Below are 20696 nucleotides of genomic sequence, written 5' to 3'. Positions count from 1 at the left end.
CACCCCAGCTTCTAACTGTCTGACATAGAAAAATGATACAGAAAAAGACAACACAAGAATAGCTTGCTGTATAAGCTAAGCTTTGAATTTACAGTACATTTCCAATGTCCATATATTCTAAAATTCTACAAACCATAATGCTTCCATGCAAATACTGTATGTGCTACAACCCATAATGCTTCCATGCAAACATTTCCCATGGTGATGCACATAGTATGGCAAGGAATTCTGATGACACTGGGAATCATTATCTAAAATGACTATGTATTGCATTGGAAACAAAACCCAATTACTGATATCTTCCTATCTGTGTACAATGCTGGAAATTGCTAATTAATGAATTCCAGTTTGTAGGAGAAAGAGATGTTGGATTATGCACAATCTATACATCACATACTTACAGGAAATACATTGTTCATGGTTATTAGCTACAACAACAAATGATGGAATTGGACACTGGTTGTTTTTCAACATTAAATCTTGTGGTTAACATACATTATATGGAAGTAAAATCTCATGTACTAAGATACAATATATGGTTCCAATCCTTTGTTAAAAGGTTAGATTGAAAATAAAGCAATTATATTAACTGAAAGGGTTATGTCAATTTCTACTACTACGCCAGTGGAATTTCCAGACATGACTCACTGACCTTCTAGTATCAAAATCACACAAACTGATTTTACAGCCAAAAAGGAATCCCAGGGCCCATTACCCAGAGGAATAAACCTCTGACAAAACTTACTGAAACTTCAAGAAGTCATTGGTTTTATACCTGTAAAATGCAGGGGGATGTCAGAGATTATATTGGTGCTTGACTGTGGTGGACAGTCAGTTACTAGTAGTGGTTCTACCATAATCGGTAATGGCATGTTTATTTGGTACACCATAGCTTTCTTAATGAGAAACGTCTTTCTGCAAAACCCCCCAAACCCTTAAGAAGAAAAGAACTGCAATTCTATTGAAGTGTTGCTCCTCCTCTACAGATATTCCCCGTATAACAAGGCTCTCATTCACCTGTTATGTGGGAGAGATCTACATCCCGAGGCTTCATTTATTTGAATGGATGGGAAGTCACATAAAAAGCTGAAGAGACCTTGTGATCATAATGTTATAGTCACAACCTTACAAGATAGGAATGCCCCTTTTATTGATGTATAAGGAAAAGTTGTTCACCTTTCTATTAAACTATATTTGAATTCCTAACCTGTGTCACCATGTCCTTTGCTATAGCTGGAAAGGTAAATTGTAAGAAGCTCCATCTGTGTGAGCAGTACTAGGCCAGAAATGTCTGGTCTGTTGCAGAATGCTGTATGAATGTTTACATCTACTGACAGATTAAAACATCTTAAAACTGGTGAATAATATTTGTTCCCATTTCAAAGGGAACCTGTCACATTTGGAATCTATAGAGGGCCAACTAGCTGATCCGTGAGGGTCCAACTGTCAGACTCCTGGAGTAGTTAGAAAGGGTGGCAACACCTCTTCAATCCCACAAACCTTTTTTTTGAATAGACCATAACACCATAGTCCCATGGGCTCTTCAATCTAAAAATTCTGGGATTGTAATGACATTGTGACCATTTCAGTATAATTATCATTGAGAGTTTGGCAGTCAGGCCCCTTCAGAGCAGTTACTGTGTATCCTAGTAATATGCCAGCGCTAGCTATAGCAAAAAAAACCTTAACATTTTGTATAAAAATGCTAGAATACCCCTTTAAGGAAGGCTGGAAAATATCTAAAAGGTACACAGATATAATATGTAACTCATGTTCTGAATATATGAAATAGATTTGTAAACTCTTAGCACATTTTGGGTAGTGTCCAGTTTAAGAAAACGCAATAGTCATGCTCTATTTGTACTCCACCAGTGAGACCCACTCATTATACTCAAAGAGATTCTGTAAATGATGCCAATTCTCCTACCAAATTATACAAAATGTATTTGCACACATTATGTAGCATTACTCCTGCCAAGATGGCATTCTTGCTGAACTCTGCCAACAGAAAGCACTCTGCAGTGCCTCCCTTTGCTTAGTGTTTTCTGTACCTTTACAATAGCTATTCCCTTATTCCCATTCTCATAGCCGTTCCTCTAATTATGAAATCAGGCATTGTGATGCATATTATGTAAGACAGTTTTTCATTATTTAATAGCACATGGATTTGGCACATTTCATGTGGACATATCACAACCACTAACAAACAGTATCATCACTATGTAGGCTATGTGTTCTGCAATTAAATATTGGATTTGGACTTTAATGTATACATTGGTTTATATTTTTGCAGATACTACCTGTCTGTGAAATCTGTATAGTTAACCCTTAAGTACTCATGGTGTCTATCATAATGATATGTGTATGATTGTGGTGTATGATAGACACCATGATAATACTAAAGGGTTAAAAGGGATGCATGAGTACATAAGCTGGTCTCTTTTAGTTATTAGTGCATGAGGACATGCCACCCTATAGCTGCAGCATGTTATCACAATAGCTAAATAGATAGGCACACAGTGCTTCAGTTCATTTATCTTTCCATTGATGTCTATGAAAGTTGTTAACAGATAAACAAACTTGTCTATTCTTCATACGCCAGCCATTTTTAAAGATACAACAGGAAGTTCATGCATACTGGATGAAATAGCTCCTGATATGATTCCATCATAGGTATTCCGCCCCTGTATCTACCATCTAGGTCAGATAACATATACTGTAGAAGAAGGACATCAGAACTACTGGCTGTAATGTCCTATTTAGCTCATATTCCATGGATGGTTTAAGAGCACATATATAAGCATACACCAGGTTATTAGAGAATTCTACAAGCAAAGAGGTTTATTTTGCAAGTAGATTAATGTAAAATTTCAGTAAATATTCGATTTGCATCGCATCCGGATTTTTTCACACTTAACGATAACGAATTGCATGTATTCCTAAAATGGCTGCTGCACGTTACGACATGGGGCAAGAAACACTGGGAATGCAGGATCACCCATAATGCCATGCATGCAGCCAGTAAGCAGCCAGCCACCCCTGTGATGTCACAGCCCTTTAACCCCTTCATGACCATCCATGACATCGAGAGCGGGTGTTAGCTGTAACTGACAGCTACCACCCTGTTCCATAACCCCCAGTCGGAGCACAGCTCCAATCGTGGGTTTTAATCCCCTGGATGATGTGGTCAAACATGAACGTGGCATCCAAGAGGTTCCATCATGCTATATGTCCCTCTTGGGGGTGCCGATATGCATCTTCTGCAGCCTGGAGTCTGGCCAGTGACCCCGGGCTGCTAGTAGTTCCTAGTACCTGGTTGATCCTGCCCAGAAGTGAGAAAGTGACTTCCTCTATAGACTTGAATACATGTGAATTGCAGTCTATAGTGCTGAACCAGCGATCAGTGCATCGCTGGTTCAGGTCCCCTAGTGGGACATCACTAAAAACCACTGTAAGGCACAGTGTTCTACACCACTATACAAACTCTCTGCAGCCAGGAAATAGCTGTGTTATAATGTGATTTACCGGCAAATTAATTTGGATTAAATCAAACTGTATCGGAAAATTCAGCAAAGCTGCCAAATTGAATTTTTTTGAAAAATTCAGTAATCTCTAATAATAAAGTTCCTCCTTGGACCTTTGTAAAAGTAATTTCTACTGTATGATCGCCTATTGCTTTGGCAAACAGTTAAGCAGGTAGTCCCATCTGTTTGTTTTTTTTTAAGTCAAGATTTGCTGAACTCTTTTATTTACTTTGTTAAGAGTCAAGTTATCTTGAGAGTGGAGCTCCACTGACATCCATCTCACAACTGCAGGTACAATAATGCCAATAAGTTCTCAATGGATATATAAAACTGATGTATGTGCAATGGTTTGTTAGAGCCCTCACATTGGACAGTTTTGCTCCCACTAGTAATTCTATTTCTTTTCAAAAGTTATTTTTTTGTAAATGCATTTGAATAAAAATTCTATTCACCTTACTATCCCTAAGTCCCTTACTGAGACGTGGATATACATGTGGGAGTTCCGAAAACTGATGAGTTTGCCTGTTGTTGCTTAGCATTCAGGGTTAGATTGACATTGCCCTTGGTCAAAGGCTGAACTAGTGATAACACTGAGCTGGCAAAGGTGATTCTACAGTAGTTAATGTAAGGTTCTCAGACACCTCAGGAGCAAATGATGCAATGAGAGCTACTGGAGTCCACACTACTGACAGCTCTAGGAAAAGGCCTTGCACTGCATTTGGTCACTAAGTCAGCTTTCTACCAAGGATTCTGACTGCTCTGCAGGTACACTACACTGAGAAATCAGTCATTGCTTAAAGGACCCAAGAAAATCTGTAGGACTTGGATTTCATAACATTTTCACCAATTACAGTACTCCTTAATAACTATATTAAATTAGAGCATAGTGAGTCACATGCATGTCTCTTACAAATAGCCTTTGAAATATTGTAAACACTGTAGATATTTTTTTTTTTTTTTGCTATAAAACCTCCCAAGACATTTTAGGCATGTTTCAGATATGGCCTTTTAGGGCTGTTCACAAGGCAGAAAAAAAAAGAGGAATTCCTCTTCACTTTCTGGCTCTAGTCTGCATTGGCATTCCACTGAAACTTTGCCCATGGATTAGGTCCCTATGAATGGAGTTAATCAGTGGGGAGTCTCAAGCCACAATCTCCATGCCTAAATCATCGACAGAATATTTAGCAAGATCGAGCAGGACACTTAATTTTCCAGCATAACGTTTAATAATTAGGTTAAATGTGTGTGTATTCACAGCCACTCCCTATAGTCCAGGACCTATAATAGTTGTCCCAATAACAGTGTACGGCACAATATGCAACATCTGACCTCTAGACACGGTGCGTATATAATTTGCCCCTTAGTCGGATTGATGTGGTCATCGTATCCTCCAAGATATAAGGCGATATACGTGCCCAATCTCCTAGTCTGATGATCCTCAGGTACCAGGATATATGATACCTATTGATAAACTGATCCTGGTTTGTTAAACAACATCAAGGTGGACATCACCCCAAAGATACCCAGGGGTACCATGATGAAAGGGATAATAGCCTCCAAAGGACTCTTTCTAAAGTCCCTTACTTGGTGCAATCTCTAAGATAAACCTTCATAAATAATCATGTTCCTCTAACTCTAAGCGGTTTACCCATTTAACATGGGCTAATCAGGAGTTTTTAGGCATCAATGGAGATCCCTCAGCATACTGCTGCGATCTCTGCCTCCCATCGAAAACAATGGGATGCAGAATTTGGGCGGAATCTGCCGCTGATTTAGGAACGGGATCCCCCTGAAATCAGCATCAAATTCCTACATGTAAACAACCCCTTAGTATTACATAACGCTTACCCTATTCTTTGAAATTTGACAGCCGCTATGTTTCTGTTTACTCGCAAAATCACACTCTTGAAGACGATCAACACTTTATAGAGTATTTTAATTCACAGAACAATTGAATGTTCATCCTATTGCCAATATAACCCTATTAAAACTGTGGTGATCACTTTCCCAGCTGATTATTGACAGTAATGAAACTGTCTGAAATACCAATGACATTTTGTGCATTCTAAATATATGCCATGTGGCACTTGGGACTTAGCAGCAGTGTTCTAAGGATAAATGACAGAGCACTAGAGGTAGTTCCAGCATCTTTAGTTTTAGCAGGTGTCCCCTGACAACTGAGGTGAAATATTTCAGGAACAGCAACAGCTGGATACTTTCTCTGTGAAAATGTCTTGGAAATCAAATGAACCAGGTAAACACTGTACGAAAAGGCAAAGCTTAGACATAAAACATATTTAGATAAATTAATGCTAACAAATTAGTCTTTATATAAAACCTAACTCCAGTGAAAACCTGTAAATCCAAAAGTAAAGCTAAGTTCCCCTTTGCTGGCTAAATTGCAGCTATGGCTGGGCCTGCACATGGCTTCTTCCCTAGATGTACACTGTACAGGACATAATGCACAACAGAGTAGTCACCTTATACTTTTCGTACAACATATGAATGACCTTGCCTTCATTCCAAAGATCTGGTACAATACAAATACATACACAGCACTAGATTTAGGAAGGGGCAATGTCATGTTCTTATCTGTGCTGTTATATAAATTCATCTGTTCCGTTATAAGAATACAAAAATAAAAATAACAGCAGTGCTGGATCTGTGCAATATCAGAAAAAAAGTCCCCGACCCGAGAAAAAAAAAAAAAGTGCATTCAGCTTTTTGGATGAAATTCGCTAAATGAAGCTCTAACGTGCATTTGAACCTTAAATTAAAATAAGTAGAATTTAAAAATAAACATTATTTATGTGTATTTTTAGTAATATCTTCATGTATAACTAATAAAAAATAATGCTTAATCCTTAACAAACCCCTTAAAAATAAAAATACATTTTTCTATAGCCAAACCATAATTTGGCCCAGTATACGATTGTATTTACATGGACTTTTTGCATGTAATTTTTTTAAAAGCTGACTGAATAAAGGGAATTAATTCCCCATTATAGAAATGTAAAATGTGAACCTAATGTTTAGCTAGTCAGAGAAATGAAATCCCCTTCAGAGATCAACTGCTCTCTATTGTGGATCTCCTTGTAAAGAAATTCTGTTATTTCAGCTTTATGACCTTCAGCAAGTACTGTATGAGATGAGAGAAAGACGGATGCAAATATATAAATGACCATTTTCCTTTTAAATGTTTGTTTCTTGTGATTTCCTTCTAAAGGTTTTTGTTGCGTCTTTTGCTTTTCTTAGGTTCTTCTGGTTCACATCTGTGTTCGGTAATCCGGTTGGGGGAGTCCGCAATGGGGACCCCTCAAACGGACTATCGAACGCATTGGCAAGCGGTGAGCAATGAAAAGCACATGGATCCCCATAGACTATAATGGGGCCCGTGTGCTTTCCGCGCAGTGTCCGTATGGAACATGTGGACGAAAAAGTAGTTCATGATCTACTTTCCTGTTCGCATGACTCATGCGGAGACTGTGCGGAAAGCACACGGACCCCACTATAGTCTATGGGGTCCGTGTGCTTGCACTGCTTACCGCTTGTCAGTGTATTCAGTAGTCCCGATGTGGACTCCCCGAACGGATTATCAAACACACATGTGAACCAGGCCTTAGTGTAGTCCTATGAACATTGTATTACAAGTATCAATATGTACATAGAGAATAATGGATGCACCAGGAAAATACAATCTAATAAACCTAATAAAACAGAATAAAGTACTGTACTGTAATGTACCCCATTATAAGCAGCATTATGAATACACAAACCCTTCTTTTTACTTGTACTTGTTTGTCTAATTGGTTGCCTGGATGAAGAAATAACCGTGTCCCATGACAGTTCTGACCTAATAAACATAAATTGTAATAAAACGTCTTTAAATATTGGTGTTTGTGATTTCATTTTTAAAACTCGTTTACTGTCGTACGTTATTCTAATATAATGTAATTAACGCTTATAATTTGTTTTCAGGAATACATTAAATTAACCTCAGCTACTTAATACGACGCTTTTACAAAGTATTTTTTACAGGGATATAAAACAAAGCAACATTTTATATTAACAAGAAATAAAGTGAATCAGTCAGTACGAATCAATCTAATTATATCAATCCGAGTAAAACTAAAGAGAGTCTTCATTATCTAATTAGGTAGCATATGAAATATCAATGCTGCATTTTTTTTATCAACTTCCAGTTTATTAGAATGGTACGGCCCATTATACAATTTTACTAATTATACATTTTCCCAGCTGAAAACCAGAAATGCTGAATTTATAATCCCTACAAATATGTTCTGAAAAGTCCAAGTTATACAGATCAGCATAGAGGGTGCTGCAGTGTAGGATTTTACTTATACACATATATTGTACTAGTAGGATGCTCATTGCAGTAAAGCATTGTACATTTCATACAAGATTAAAAATAGATTATGTTCTCCTTATGTTTAGCATTATGCCAAATGAGCTTCAAAAAACACATACTGAAAATATTATCCTGGTTGTATATGTTATGGAATAGAATGACAACGACAACTCTCCTTAGAAATGTGCTTACATGGCATTTTCTAGAAGCATGGTAGATAGCTAGTGACCAAACACAACTTGTCCTCCGCAACCCTTCCCAAGAAAGAATGAGTTTCAACAATCCTTCTTTCCTCCAACATCTGCCACACACTAAGAGTTGAGAGGCCCCATACACTTAGCATGGTTACTTAGTTTCACTTAATCTATTGTGTATGGCCACCTTAAAGGAATTGTGCAGGATTTCAAAGACATGGCTACTTTCTTCTTCTCAGGAAGTGACATCATGTCCGTTTGGTCACATAGCCATGCTGCAGCTCAGTCCCATTCATTGTAATGGAACGAAGATGTGGCATTGCTATGTGATTAACAGACATGAGGAAGAGAGCAGCCATGTTTATGAAGTCCTGCACAACCCCTTTAATACACAAACCATTTCAAATGTATAAAGTTTAACTTGACACTTAATACATTAATAACACACTGCACACACTGCAAAGTGAACTCTTTCCCTAGCTTTGCAATGGCTTTCGCGCTGGAGAAATGTATCACTATACAGTAGGTCCAATTAAACTCTGCAATATGTGTATAATTCCCCAGACTGTGAATAGGGTTACTTCTTTATGCTCTCTCTAAATTTCCACATGTGCAACACTCTTCCCTATACCTAAAAATATTATCAAATATTTTCAAATTTTGATCTGAACATTTAATCTGCAAATTTAGCAAATCATATTATACCAAACATTAGAATAGAGCATAAATGTAAAATGTATGTATAATACATATCTTAGCCCCTTCCCAATGCCACCATAGTTGTTTTTTTACTCCCTACCTTTCAAAAGCAATAGGTTTTTATTATTTTTCCTTTTTCACGGATTTAAAAAAAAAACAAAAACAAAAAAAAAACTGCATTTGTGGCATCTTAAGGGGTTTATTTTTACAGCATCCGCTGTCAAGTCAAAAGCAGCTATATTGTGTGTGTTGGTAAAATTACATTAATATCAAATGTAAGAAGTTTTTGTTATATTTTACACCTTAACAAAAACCTGAAGCTGGGGCAACACAGTGGCTCAGTGGTTCGCACTGCAGCCTGGCAGTCCTGGGTTCAAATCCCACCAGGAACAACATCTGCAAGGAATTTGTATGTTCTCCCTGTATCTGCATGGATTTCCTCCCATTCTACAAAGGCATACTGATAGGGAAAAAATCTACATTGTGATCCCTATATGGGAATCACAATCTACATTAAAGAAAAAAAAAAAAAAAAAAACAAGCCATGAAAAAATATGTCTTACTTGCCATATTCTGACGCTTAAAACTTTTTTAGATTTCAGTGTATGGCGCTGTTTAAAGCATCTTTTTTTGTGGGACAATGCCATATTTTATTGATACCTTTTTGAAGATTGTCTAACATTTTGATTGCTTTTTATTACGTTTTTGGTGGAGGGGAATTAGCAAGAAAAGCAATGGTTTGGCCATTTTGATTTTTTTTCCACTAAAATGTATATCATATTTTTCTCTGTGTAGAAGTCCAGTATTTTCACAAATAGATGCCTAACATGTTTAGGTTTGTTATTAGCTATTGTTACTTGTAATCTAGGTAAAAAGTGGGGCGATTTAAAATGTTATATATATATATATTTTTTAAAAATATATTTATAATTGCATTTTAGTTTACTATTATTTAACCGATCACTAGTATAATATACTGCAATGCTAATGTATTGCACTACATTAATTTAATTCTGATAGAGACTGTATAGTAACAACAGGCCTGGGATCCTTCATCAACAAATGTAAAGAAAAAAGTCACCGCCCCCCGAGATTAACCCTGGGTGATGGCCATCCAGAACAACATGATGACGCTTATTTAACCCCTTCCCGACATGCGACGTAATAGTACGGCGCTGCAAGGAAGGGCTTCCCGCAAACCGCCGTACTATTACTGCGGATGCATGGTGCGCACACAGAAACTGTGTGCGCACCATGCACAGCGGGTGTCAGCCGTAATACACGGCTGACAATGCCCCGTAACACTTGCGGTCGGAACCGGGTCCGATCGCGGGTGTTAACCCCTGAGATGCCGGCGGTCAACATGACCACCGGCACCTCCGGGGTTTCAACATAACATGGTGGCGATCGGTACCCCCCGCGCCGGTTTCGGGGGGTGCCGGTGTTCGTAGGGGGCAGCCCGGGGTCTGATCAGTGACCCCGGGTCTGCCCCTTCACTTACCTCGTCCTCGCGCCTGGCTGATCCTGCCGTAAATGAAGCTGTCAGCCTGTGCGTCTACACAGGCTGACAGCTTCCTATACTCTGCAATACACGTGTAACACGTGTATTGCAGCGTATATGTAGTGAAGCAGTGATCAGCCGATCACTGCTTCAATCCCCCATGGGGACAGGAAAAAAAAGTGAAAAAAAAGTAAAAAATAAAAAAGTTTAAATAAGTTTAAAATAAATTACAAATAAATAAAGCCCCAAAAATCCCTTTTTCCCCATATAAAATGTTTTATTATGTAAAATAAAGAAAAATAGAAAAAAACATTACATATTTGGTATCGCCGCGTCCGTAATAACCTGAACAATAAAATTAAAACATTATTTAATCCGAACGGCGAACGGCGTATAAAAAAAAACGTAGAAAACCGCACAAAATAATGATTATTCACCACCTTTCCCTTACAAAATGTTCAATAAAAAGTAATCAAATGGTTAGATGAAAACCAAAATGCTACCAATAAAAAGCAGAGGTCTTCCCGCAAAAAATAAGCCCTCAACCAGCTCTGTCTAGCGAAAAATAACAATGTTATGCCTTTCAGAAGATGGCGATGCAAAAATAGTAGATTTTTTACCCTAAATTGAATTTTATTCTGCACAAATAGCAACACATTAAAAAATAATATAAATGAGGTATCCCCGTAACTGTACCGACCTGCAGAATAAAGGTCACATGTTATTTATGCTGTACGCTGCACGGGAAAAAAAAAATGCTAAAAAGTAATGCCAGAATTGATGTTTCCTTTTACATCCCACCCAGAAAGAGTTAATAAAATGTAGTCAATAAGTTACAGGCCCCAAAATGGTGGCATTGAAAAGTACATCTAATACCGCAAACACCAAGCCCTAATATGGCCACATTGCCAGAAAAAAAAAATCAAAATCTAGCTTGTACAACGTGAAGACAAAACCCCCAAAAGTCGCCAAATCATTAGGACATAAGTGGCTGTGACTAGAAGGAAATGTATAAGCTGTGCGAGCGTTTTCAGGGGACACCCCATATTTAGAGCTTATAAGAGATAATACACCAGCGCTGATCCCCCAGAATGCCCCTCTTCCCCGTCTGCGTCATAGGAGCTGGTGGGAAAATAGAATGGGATTTGGTGTACCCAATTTACTCCGCACAGCTTACACATTCACTTTGGGGTTACTAATGCTCACTACATCACTTGATAAATTCTTTGAGGGGTGCGGTTTTCAAAATGGGGTCACTTTCTAGAGGTTTCCACTGTTTTGACTCTTCAAGGGATTTGTAAAAGCGACATGGTTCCTGAAACTGATCACAGCTACATCTGCCCTCTAAAAGCTCTTTGGCGTGCCTTCCCTCCTGCGTCTCACTGTGCGTCCATATATTAGTTTACACCCACAAGTGGGGTACTATGGTAGTCGGGAGAACTTGCATAACAAATTGTGGGATGCGTTTTCTCCTTTAACCCCTTGTGAATGTGCAAATTCTAGGGCTAAATGAAAATATTAGTAAAATAAAATGAAATTTTAAAATTTCACCTCCATTTTGTATTAATTCCTGTTAAGCACTTATAGGGTTAAATTACTAGGTATATGTTGTTTTGGCTTATTTAAGGGGTGCAGTTTTGAAAATGGGGTGATTTATGGGGGGTTTAATATAAGGGTCTTTCAAAACCCCTTCATAACTGGATTAGTCCTTTAAAAAATGGGTTTTGGAAATTTCTTGAAAATTTTGAATATTGTTGTTTCACTTGTAAATCTTCTAATGTTCGTAAAAAATAAAAGGGTGACTAAAGTTTGATGCCGACATAAAGCAGAGCTCTCGGACATGAGATTTAGGATATAATTTTGGCGGTCTGACTTTCTGTATGCAATGCACATCATTTCAAACTTTATAAAATGCATATTTTTCAAAATTTCCACCAAATTTCCTATTTTTTCATAATTAAACACAAAACATATCAACCAAAATTTACCACTAACATGAAGTACAATGTGTTACGAAAAAACAATCTCAAAATTACTTTGGTAAGTTAAAGCGTTCCAAAGTTATTGCCACATAAAGTTACACATGTCCGTTTTGAAAAATCGAGCTTGGTCAGGAAGTCAAAAAGTGCCATCGGCGGGAAGGGGATAAAGTCCTAACATGTGCTACTACAGTGGATGTCATATAGAAATAAAAGGCATTTGCAGCCTTGCAAAATGTTTTACAAAGAGCTGAAAATTGTAGAAAATAACAAAAAGAGTAATACAAACCTTACTTATCACCTACGCTGTTCTCCAATTTCTCTGTTTTCCCAGATCCAGTAATATTGTGACAGAGGTGGCCAATCACTGGCCCCCACCATGATGTCAGTAGTGTCAGTACGTCACCTTTAAAATAATTTGTCAGCTGCACTAGCCATGTGCTGACATGTGAGGTCTTACTGGTCTTACTTTACTGGATATATACATTAGCTGGGAACTAAGAAAGCATCAGCATAGGAACAGTAGAAGATTCTCAGGTGAGTATTATTCCTATTGTTATAGCACTTTCCATAATGTAAAGTAAATTAATACGGACATGTTACAGTGAACTCGTTATCCAAAAAATCAGCAGCTGAGCAGAAAAAGTAAAAAAAAAAATGAAAATTCCAAATTAGGAAGTCGAATGATATGTTTATTTATGCAGGGGCAGAATGTTACATTATTTTCCTACACATGGGACATAACATGGAGTTGGAATCCCCACTAAGATACAGAAGCTAAACTCTTTAGGATTGGATATTTCCGCAAATCTGAATTTCCAAAACACCGTCCTTTATGTAGAGCACTATTTATTTGTTATAAATGCTTTAGCAGAAGAATGTTATGGAGATATCAAATTGGACATAGAGGGGAGAAGACCAATGGCACCTTCTCACATGTACTCTACAGTATAAAGTGGTTTTCCCATGAACATAGCCATATCCATAAAATAAACATTTTTGGAATTCTAAATATTTAAAAATATTGTTGCTTTTTAACATTTTTCTCTAACCATCCTAGTGGTGACAGTCTCATGCCATGACAGGTTGCCAATGGATAGGTCTATGAGTGCAGGAGCTTTCTATAGTTTGGTACTTCTCAGAAACCCAGCCATGATTTTCTTATTGTGGCTGATTTATCTTTTTTTTTTTTTTTTTTTTTTTTAAATTTAGATTGTGAGCCCCATACAGGGCTCACAATGTACATTTTCCCTATCAGTATGTCTTTGGAATACGGGAGGAAATCCACACAAACACAGGGAGAACATACAAACTCCTTGAAGATGATGTCCCTGGTGGGATTTGAACCCAGGACTCCAGCACTGCAAGGCTGCAGTGCTAACCACTGAGCCACCGTGTTGCCCCATGGCTGAGTTATCTTTACATGCATATAGTGTCCCTGCCTGCTTCTGAGTTCTTGCACAGATTGACAACCTGGCTACAATAAGGAAGTTATGACTGGGTATCAAACTATACAACATTCTTGTAGTTATGGTCATATCCACTGGCAACCAATCAAGACAAAACACTATCATCAATAAGGTGGTTAGTGAAAATCGCTATTATTCTGCAAATGTGTAAATTATTTATATTTGTAAAAAATGTTGCTAATATAATAAATTGAAATATGGCTATATTTGTGGAAAAACCCTTTAAGGAAAGTGCTGAACACTAGTCACTTCCACGTATAAAATACAATGGAATCACCTGTTAATAAGATTACCATCCAATAGATCTCACAGGTGTTCAGGTGATCCTATATCATGTATCATACACAGTGCATTGATATAATCCAGAGAGATAAATAAATTGACATAAAGATGTGTCTCAGCATCAACAATCCATTTAGTGTTTGAGGTTTTCTCCGTTTTGTTTTTTTTTGTATCGCCAGAAACAGCAGCCAGGTTATACACTTCATTTCACTGGTTAATAACCTGTAGTAACACATATCACTGATATTGTCTCTATTTACAGATGTATATAGAGAACACGTGTTTATAGAACAAATGTGTATCATCGTAGCAAACCTGCATGTGGTTTGAGAGGAAACAAGCAATTCACAACTGTGCTTTGACTGTAGGATTATAACACAATTACTAGACATATAATTTACTCACTGTACCTTACATAATGTCATAGGAAACGGTATTACGTCATTACAGCTATGGATATGCATTCACCTGTATACAGATAAGAGTACTCCTAATGCATTCAGTTCTTTCGGATCTGCTCAGTGACATTTCACATTTATATTTTAAGAATCAGCATGAACCAGCAAATGGAAAGGCCCCAATAATAATCATAAAGTAATACAACACTTTCCATTTGATGGGCTTAAACACATGCAACAAGACCTTTCTCAGAATTATGTTCGATGGATGGAATTTGTCAGCCACAAAACATATGCCTCATATAATATTATGAAAACTATTATTCTTACATCCTTCTCACTCTTTCTGCATTTACGTGCAAAATGCCTTATCCACAGTAATAAATGAGACCCTCAAGTCCCCCTGAGATATAAACATAGAAGAGTACATCAAGACCATTAATTGCCTAAATGTTGGATAAACATCCTTACTGAACATGACAAAGAAAATCTTCCATTTTAAAGAAACAACAATACTGTTGCTATAATAAACTTGGCACAGACATGACAGTATTTACCTGCTATAGCCGTAACATATGATGCATCATAATTCAACACAAATAAATATTTTCTGCTTCCTAAATTTACTGCTGGCATGACTCCAACAGTTTTATGGTGTTTCCAATTTCTACTTCCCAACTTTTTACACAAATAGTATCATCATGTAAGATCATGTAAGGTAATAGATGTCGATAGATTGTACTATAACAGTTTGACATGACTACCTTAGCCAATCACTGGCCTCAGATGACCTGTATTCAAACTGCTTTCATGTCATGTATACCCAGGACACTGTCCATAAGCTTCAGTGGCCACGTGACCACAGACAGTGTGTCACCAATTCCTGCCTGGAACTAGAAGGAGGAACATATGAAAGGTGATTTTTATTTATTCATATTTTTAAATTAGTCGGATAACTTTTTTAAGACTTGAACTATATGTAGATCAAAATTACACAATTATGCCATATCCACTGAAAGGTCACTTTTACAATTGAAGGTTTACTGATTGAAAATTAGACAGGTGACCTCCACTGAAGCATAAAATCAAGTCGCCAAACTTTCCATGGATTAGCTTCAGTGTGACTTAGAAACAGGCATAGTGACTGACGATAGATGGGCTAGTGGACAATATTTCAAAAACTGCCAACCAGGTGGGGCATGCACTGGTATTGATGGCATATCAAAAGTGGGGTGACTGAGGAAAACATCCTCTGGATCTGTGGGCTTAAGCCAACTCATCGACATAAAGGCCAGAGGAGGTTGCCAAGTATCAATCTTACAAATAAGCACAGTTCAGTCAAGAAACCTGAAGCCAAATACAACTCTAGTGCTTGAACTAACAGGTCTAAGAGTACGACTCATTCTTCCTTAGCACAGAAAACCAGTTTGAGTGCCATTGCTTTTAAAGGAAATAAAAGGGCTGGACTCTAGCTTGAACAAGTGCACAAATATTGTACCACTATGGAATGGAAAAATATTTTCTGATCAGATGAATCCGGATTTCTTTTGTACAATGCTGATCAAAAGGTCAAAATTTGAAATCAGCAGGTGTCCAAAGTTCAGACTGGTGGAGGTGGAGTAACATTGCGAGGCAGGATGTTTTCTTTGAACACCATTGGTCTCTGATACCTGGGGATGTTACCTATACATGCCAAAAAGAATTGCTGCAGGTCTGAAGACCTATTTTAGTCCAATACACTACTAGATGGTTCCCACATATAGTGACTATTCAGTATATTTTTATAAATCAAACACTAGTTCAACCCTTCCCTAACCAAAGAAGCAGCATCTTATAAGATCACAGTCCCTGAAATCCACAACAGGCTTTCAGCACCATGGACAGCAACTGATCTTCCGCAGTGAACTGAACAAGTAAAATGTCTCAAAATATTAATAACATCTCGAGAATAAATCACGATGGTAGTCTGGTCATATCATAGCTGTTAATGCAATAAGCAATATGATTATTGATAATGTGTTAAGCAACATCAGATCAGTAGTTAAATTTACCACTATATAACCTCCTGAAATAATATATCAATATCAACTAGAATGCTGTACATCCACATAGACATTTCTCAGTGAGATGAGGCCTTGATATGTCCCTATATTCACATGAAGGCCTGATAGCATATCCTTCCTTGCAGGCCTTCCGCTTGTGCTTGAAAAGTCCAATCCACCACATCATGGTATCACATATCAGTGTATGCATCTCATAACACATATTGTTTATGCCGCATTTTGTATAGTATTCATATCTTATATCATTTACAATCCCATACAGCAAGAGGTCCTTTTACATATTCAGTAGCTATTACATAGCAATAAAGCTAGTAATAAATGTAAATGAGATAAAACATTGAGTATCATCATTAATGTAACATGATCATCACAAGGCTCTATACAACAGTAAAAATTCAATACAATTTCTTGCTCCTTAGTTAAAATCCTTACAAGGCTATGGTAATAAATCAGGCTAACAAAGATTGATGGTCACCGTGAAAGCCATGTGTCCTAAAACCTCTTACATGGTTATAAATAAGAGGTGAAAAAACATACTGCAGCTAGAGCACTACAGCACGTACAGAGACAATTCTAAAGAATGACTTCATAAGCATAAACATATAATAAACATTGTACAAATGAATATATCTTAAACATCAGTGCCAATATACCACTGTCAACAAGAAACCAAGGTGGTAATCTATCATATAACAACAGAAGTAGGTGCTCCTAGATATAAAATCTTGCAAGCATCAGATTGTACGCAGTGGAGCCCAGGCCACAGTCAAGCCTTGCAGTCACATTACATCCGTAGACTGCTCACTAGTAACAGGCAGCACATCCATATGTAATGCACAGGGAGACATCAATTACTTTCTCAAGTACTAAACATCAGCTGTCAGTCCCTGGATGTCAACCACAGCAACTTGTCTAATGTCCAAAAAGATTGGCCAGCCAAAGACATGGAAAAGAACCCAATGTCCTACCTTGCAGTCTTCAGAACAGGATTTGACCGAATACTCATCCGATTGTAAATATTTCTGTAGCAAAATGTCAAATTCTTGATATTTCTCCTGAGCACGCTGGTCATAGCCTCTATAAGCCTGGACACATTGGCCACAACCAGAGACATCCCCATTCTCCACCATGTTCCCACTACAGTTCAAAGTGTCTGGATTTGAGAACCCAGAAAACAAATCTGAAAGTGTATAGGAATTACAAAAGGGAAGGTAAAAATGACTCAAGTTGAAGTGAGTAGGCTTACTCCATGAGCCCTCACTCAAGTTCCTACACACAGACTCAGCATCATCAACAACATAACATTGACCAAATGGACTATGTGGGGAACAGGTTTCTACTAGCAGAGGAGGTTTGGTAGAATTTCCTAGAAAAATAGCTTTTTTGCCTTGGCTAAGGCTCTCTGGAGATGACTGAAGGGTAGGTGAGAGTGAAGGTCCTTCCACTGATGATGGGAACTGCTCAGCCATGCTAGGTGGAGGTGGTGGTGGTGACATTAAGGTGCCCTGCTCTTTGTCTCTGGTCCTTGTCAATTTCGCCTCAGCGCAGAACCACAAATGATCAGAAAGCAGAACTGTGAAAAACAAGAGAGATGCTAAAGACAGTCGCCATTTCTGAGCCCTCTCTGAATCAGTGAAAGGTTTCTCGTTCTCCCGGGGTGCAAACCAGATTTTGGAGCTGTCATCAAACTGCCGACACATCCAAGCACCCCTGGTCATATTTTAGAAAGGCGCTGCTCTGGCTGACTCCACCGTGAGGGCTCCTTGGCCAGGGTGACCACAATAGTCATTGACTTGAGGAGTGATTGGCTTGTTTGCTGCCTTCCTTGTCTCCGTTATACGGTGCAGCAATAGCGATCAGCTATATCCATCCAGACAGGGAGCCAGGCATTGTCACAGCACGGCTCTCCATAGCACTCCTGAGAAGCCTCCTTCCTCCTGCCTGCATGCCTCTTCCTGCAAGCCGGCTGGCTGCATAAGCTAGCTGGATATTGAGTGGCCGTGTGTGCATGGGAATCCCTTCCCCCTTCCCCTCAGCTGGCTTACCATTCAATAGTGGCCCGGAGAGGGGGGCGGGGCCGCCCACAGGCTTATGCAGGGCAGCACTGGGCGGGGAAGTCTTTTTGGATCCCTGCCAGCACCGACAAAGCAACTTCTGTTTTCACTTTCTCTCTCCCTGCTTAACCCTTGCCCTGCTGCCTTCCAACCACATGCTATGGAGCCAGCACAGGAACAGCAGCACCACCAGCGGCTTTTAGAGCAGCTACTACACAAAGTAAGTCAAAAAGGGGCAGCATGGCTGGAGTCCCTTCAGCCCAGCCCCCCCCATCAGCCAGTGGGGCACACAGCCCATCCAGCAAGGACAGCCAGACCACCAGCCCGACTCTCTCCAAGCCCTCCTCCTACCCTCAGCAGGGTTAAAGCTACCACATGTGGAGCAACCTGCAACCTTAAAGGGAAGGTGGTTAGGCAAAAACAGCGCTGGCCATTGGACTCTGCTGCAAAAAGGGCACAGGCCCATAAGGCAAGCAGACCAAGGGTATGGTAGGCAAAAATGCTCCCATAACACCTCTTGTGCCTAGACTCTCTAGGAAGTCCAGTAGGTCCAACAACTCCCGGCGCCAGGCAGAAGCATCTATTAGGTCCAGTACCTCACGACATAACAGTAGGAGCCCCCGTCATAGTCAGCATAGATCCTTCAGTGGATCATCCGCTGGGAGACCCATAAGTCAGCATAGTGTGAGGTCCCGGAGGCAAGGCAGAAGGTGTCATTGTGGCTATAGCAGGGAGAGGTCGGCATCATACTCCTCTGGTTCATCCTTGAGGGATTAACGCACAGCTAGAAGGTCACATGGCCATGTGGGTTCTAAGAGTCAGAGAAATGAGCCCATGGCTACCCCGAAACCATCAGCAACAGGATCAACGCTGCTGCAGCCACCCACCGGACAGTGCACATCCAACCATCATACCGACAGGTGAGTTGACATGTTCACAAGCATGGTCTACACAGACCTCAACTGGTGGGGATGTCTTGGATATGTTTAAGGCTATGCTGTCTAAACTGGAGGGGAGGGCACCGTGTACACCAAACGAGGCTACACCATGGCAGGATAATGACTTGGTGATAGAGATGATGAGAGCAATGCTGGAGAAACTGGAGGCAGCCTCTCCTCCTAAGTCCGCAATGGGTGTGTCTGCAAAGCTACCAGAAAGTTGGTTATGGAGTGATACATTTTTCAGTGGAGTGGCACCGCTGGGCACACACATGTCAGTGGACATGAAAGAAAAGATTATAAAAGGGGAATTTTTGGACATATGGTCGCTGATATCTCAGGAACAACCTACAGTGGATAAAGAGTGGGTATACAGAAGAGGAGAGGATACAGGAGAGGAGAGGATAAAAAGCCCAGAGTGGCAAAAACAACTGGATACAGGCCTTTGGCACATTGTCATTGTTTGTGTATCAGAATATCATTCTCTCAGCATATAATGTGTACAGTGGTTCAGCATGGTGGAGGTATGATGAGGAATTTCGTCGTGCTTGGCTCTGCGCCAAGAGGTGGGATGGTCCTCTAAATGTACTGATATATAGATTCAAATAATGATGAACCACCTGATATTATGTTGCCTGCAATTTAACATAGCGTTTAAAGCGAGACATGTCCCTGGCATCGACAACGTTGTTGCTGACTCTCTTTCTCGTTTCCAGTGGGAGCGCTTCAGGGATTACCATCCAAAGGCAGAGTTGGTGGTCTCCCCATGCTCGCCCTTCCTATGGATATGGTGCTCCAGAATTGACATGACTACTGAAGAAGGTGTTAACAGTTACCTGGGCAGGCCACAAGAAATCGTGGAAAGAGTGATTATCCTTTGGCTATCCTGACAGGGCAATGGATGCAGAGGGTTGCAGGGTTTTAACTTATGAGTACGTGGCTTGGTTGGTAGCAGCAGGGCTGTCCGCTTGCAACTGCAGCAAGGCACCTATCCAGCGTGGCTTTTGGGTTAAATTTGATAGGCCTCCCCGATGTGACTAAGGAGTTCCCACTTCAGCTGATACTAAAAGGGCTAAAAAAGGCAAGGAGAAAGAAGGATCGCTGGCGCCTGGTATCATTCCTCCTGTTGCTGTGCCTGGTGGATGTCACTATGACGGTCTGCACAAAACCATATGAAGCAGGCCTTATGTCCTGCACCTTCATTCTAGCCTTTTTTGGAGCACTGA

At 39.5% G+C, this 20696-nt stretch overlaps 1 protein-coding gene across 1 annotated transcript in view; it reads right to left on the bottom strand.

Moving 5' to 3' along the window:
* The window catches only part of NALF1 (NALCN channel auxiliary factor 1), a 407113-nt gene extending 388611 nt beyond the window's left edge, over positions 1 to 18502 (bottom strand). Inside the window, exon 1 of the mRNA XM_075265299.1 lies at positions 17447 to 18502. Within this exon, the coding sequence (XP_075121400.1) occupies positions 17447 to 18196 (750 nt within the window). The 5' untranslated portion in view covers positions 18197 to 18502. The remainder of the gene's footprint in view (positions 1 to 17446) is intronic.
* Between the last annotated feature and the right edge of the window lie 2194 nt (positions 18503 to 20696).

This window comes from Leptodactylus fuscus, chromosome 2, assembly GCF_031893055.1.
Source record: "Leptodactylus fuscus isolate aLepFus1 chromosome 2, aLepFus1.hap2, whole genome shotgun sequence".
NCBI lineage: Eukaryota > Metazoa > Chordata > Amphibia > Anura > Leptodactylidae > Leptodactylus > Leptodactylus fuscus.
Note: the sequence above shows the minus strand (reverse complement) of the source record. Positions and strands in the feature narration are given on the sequence as shown.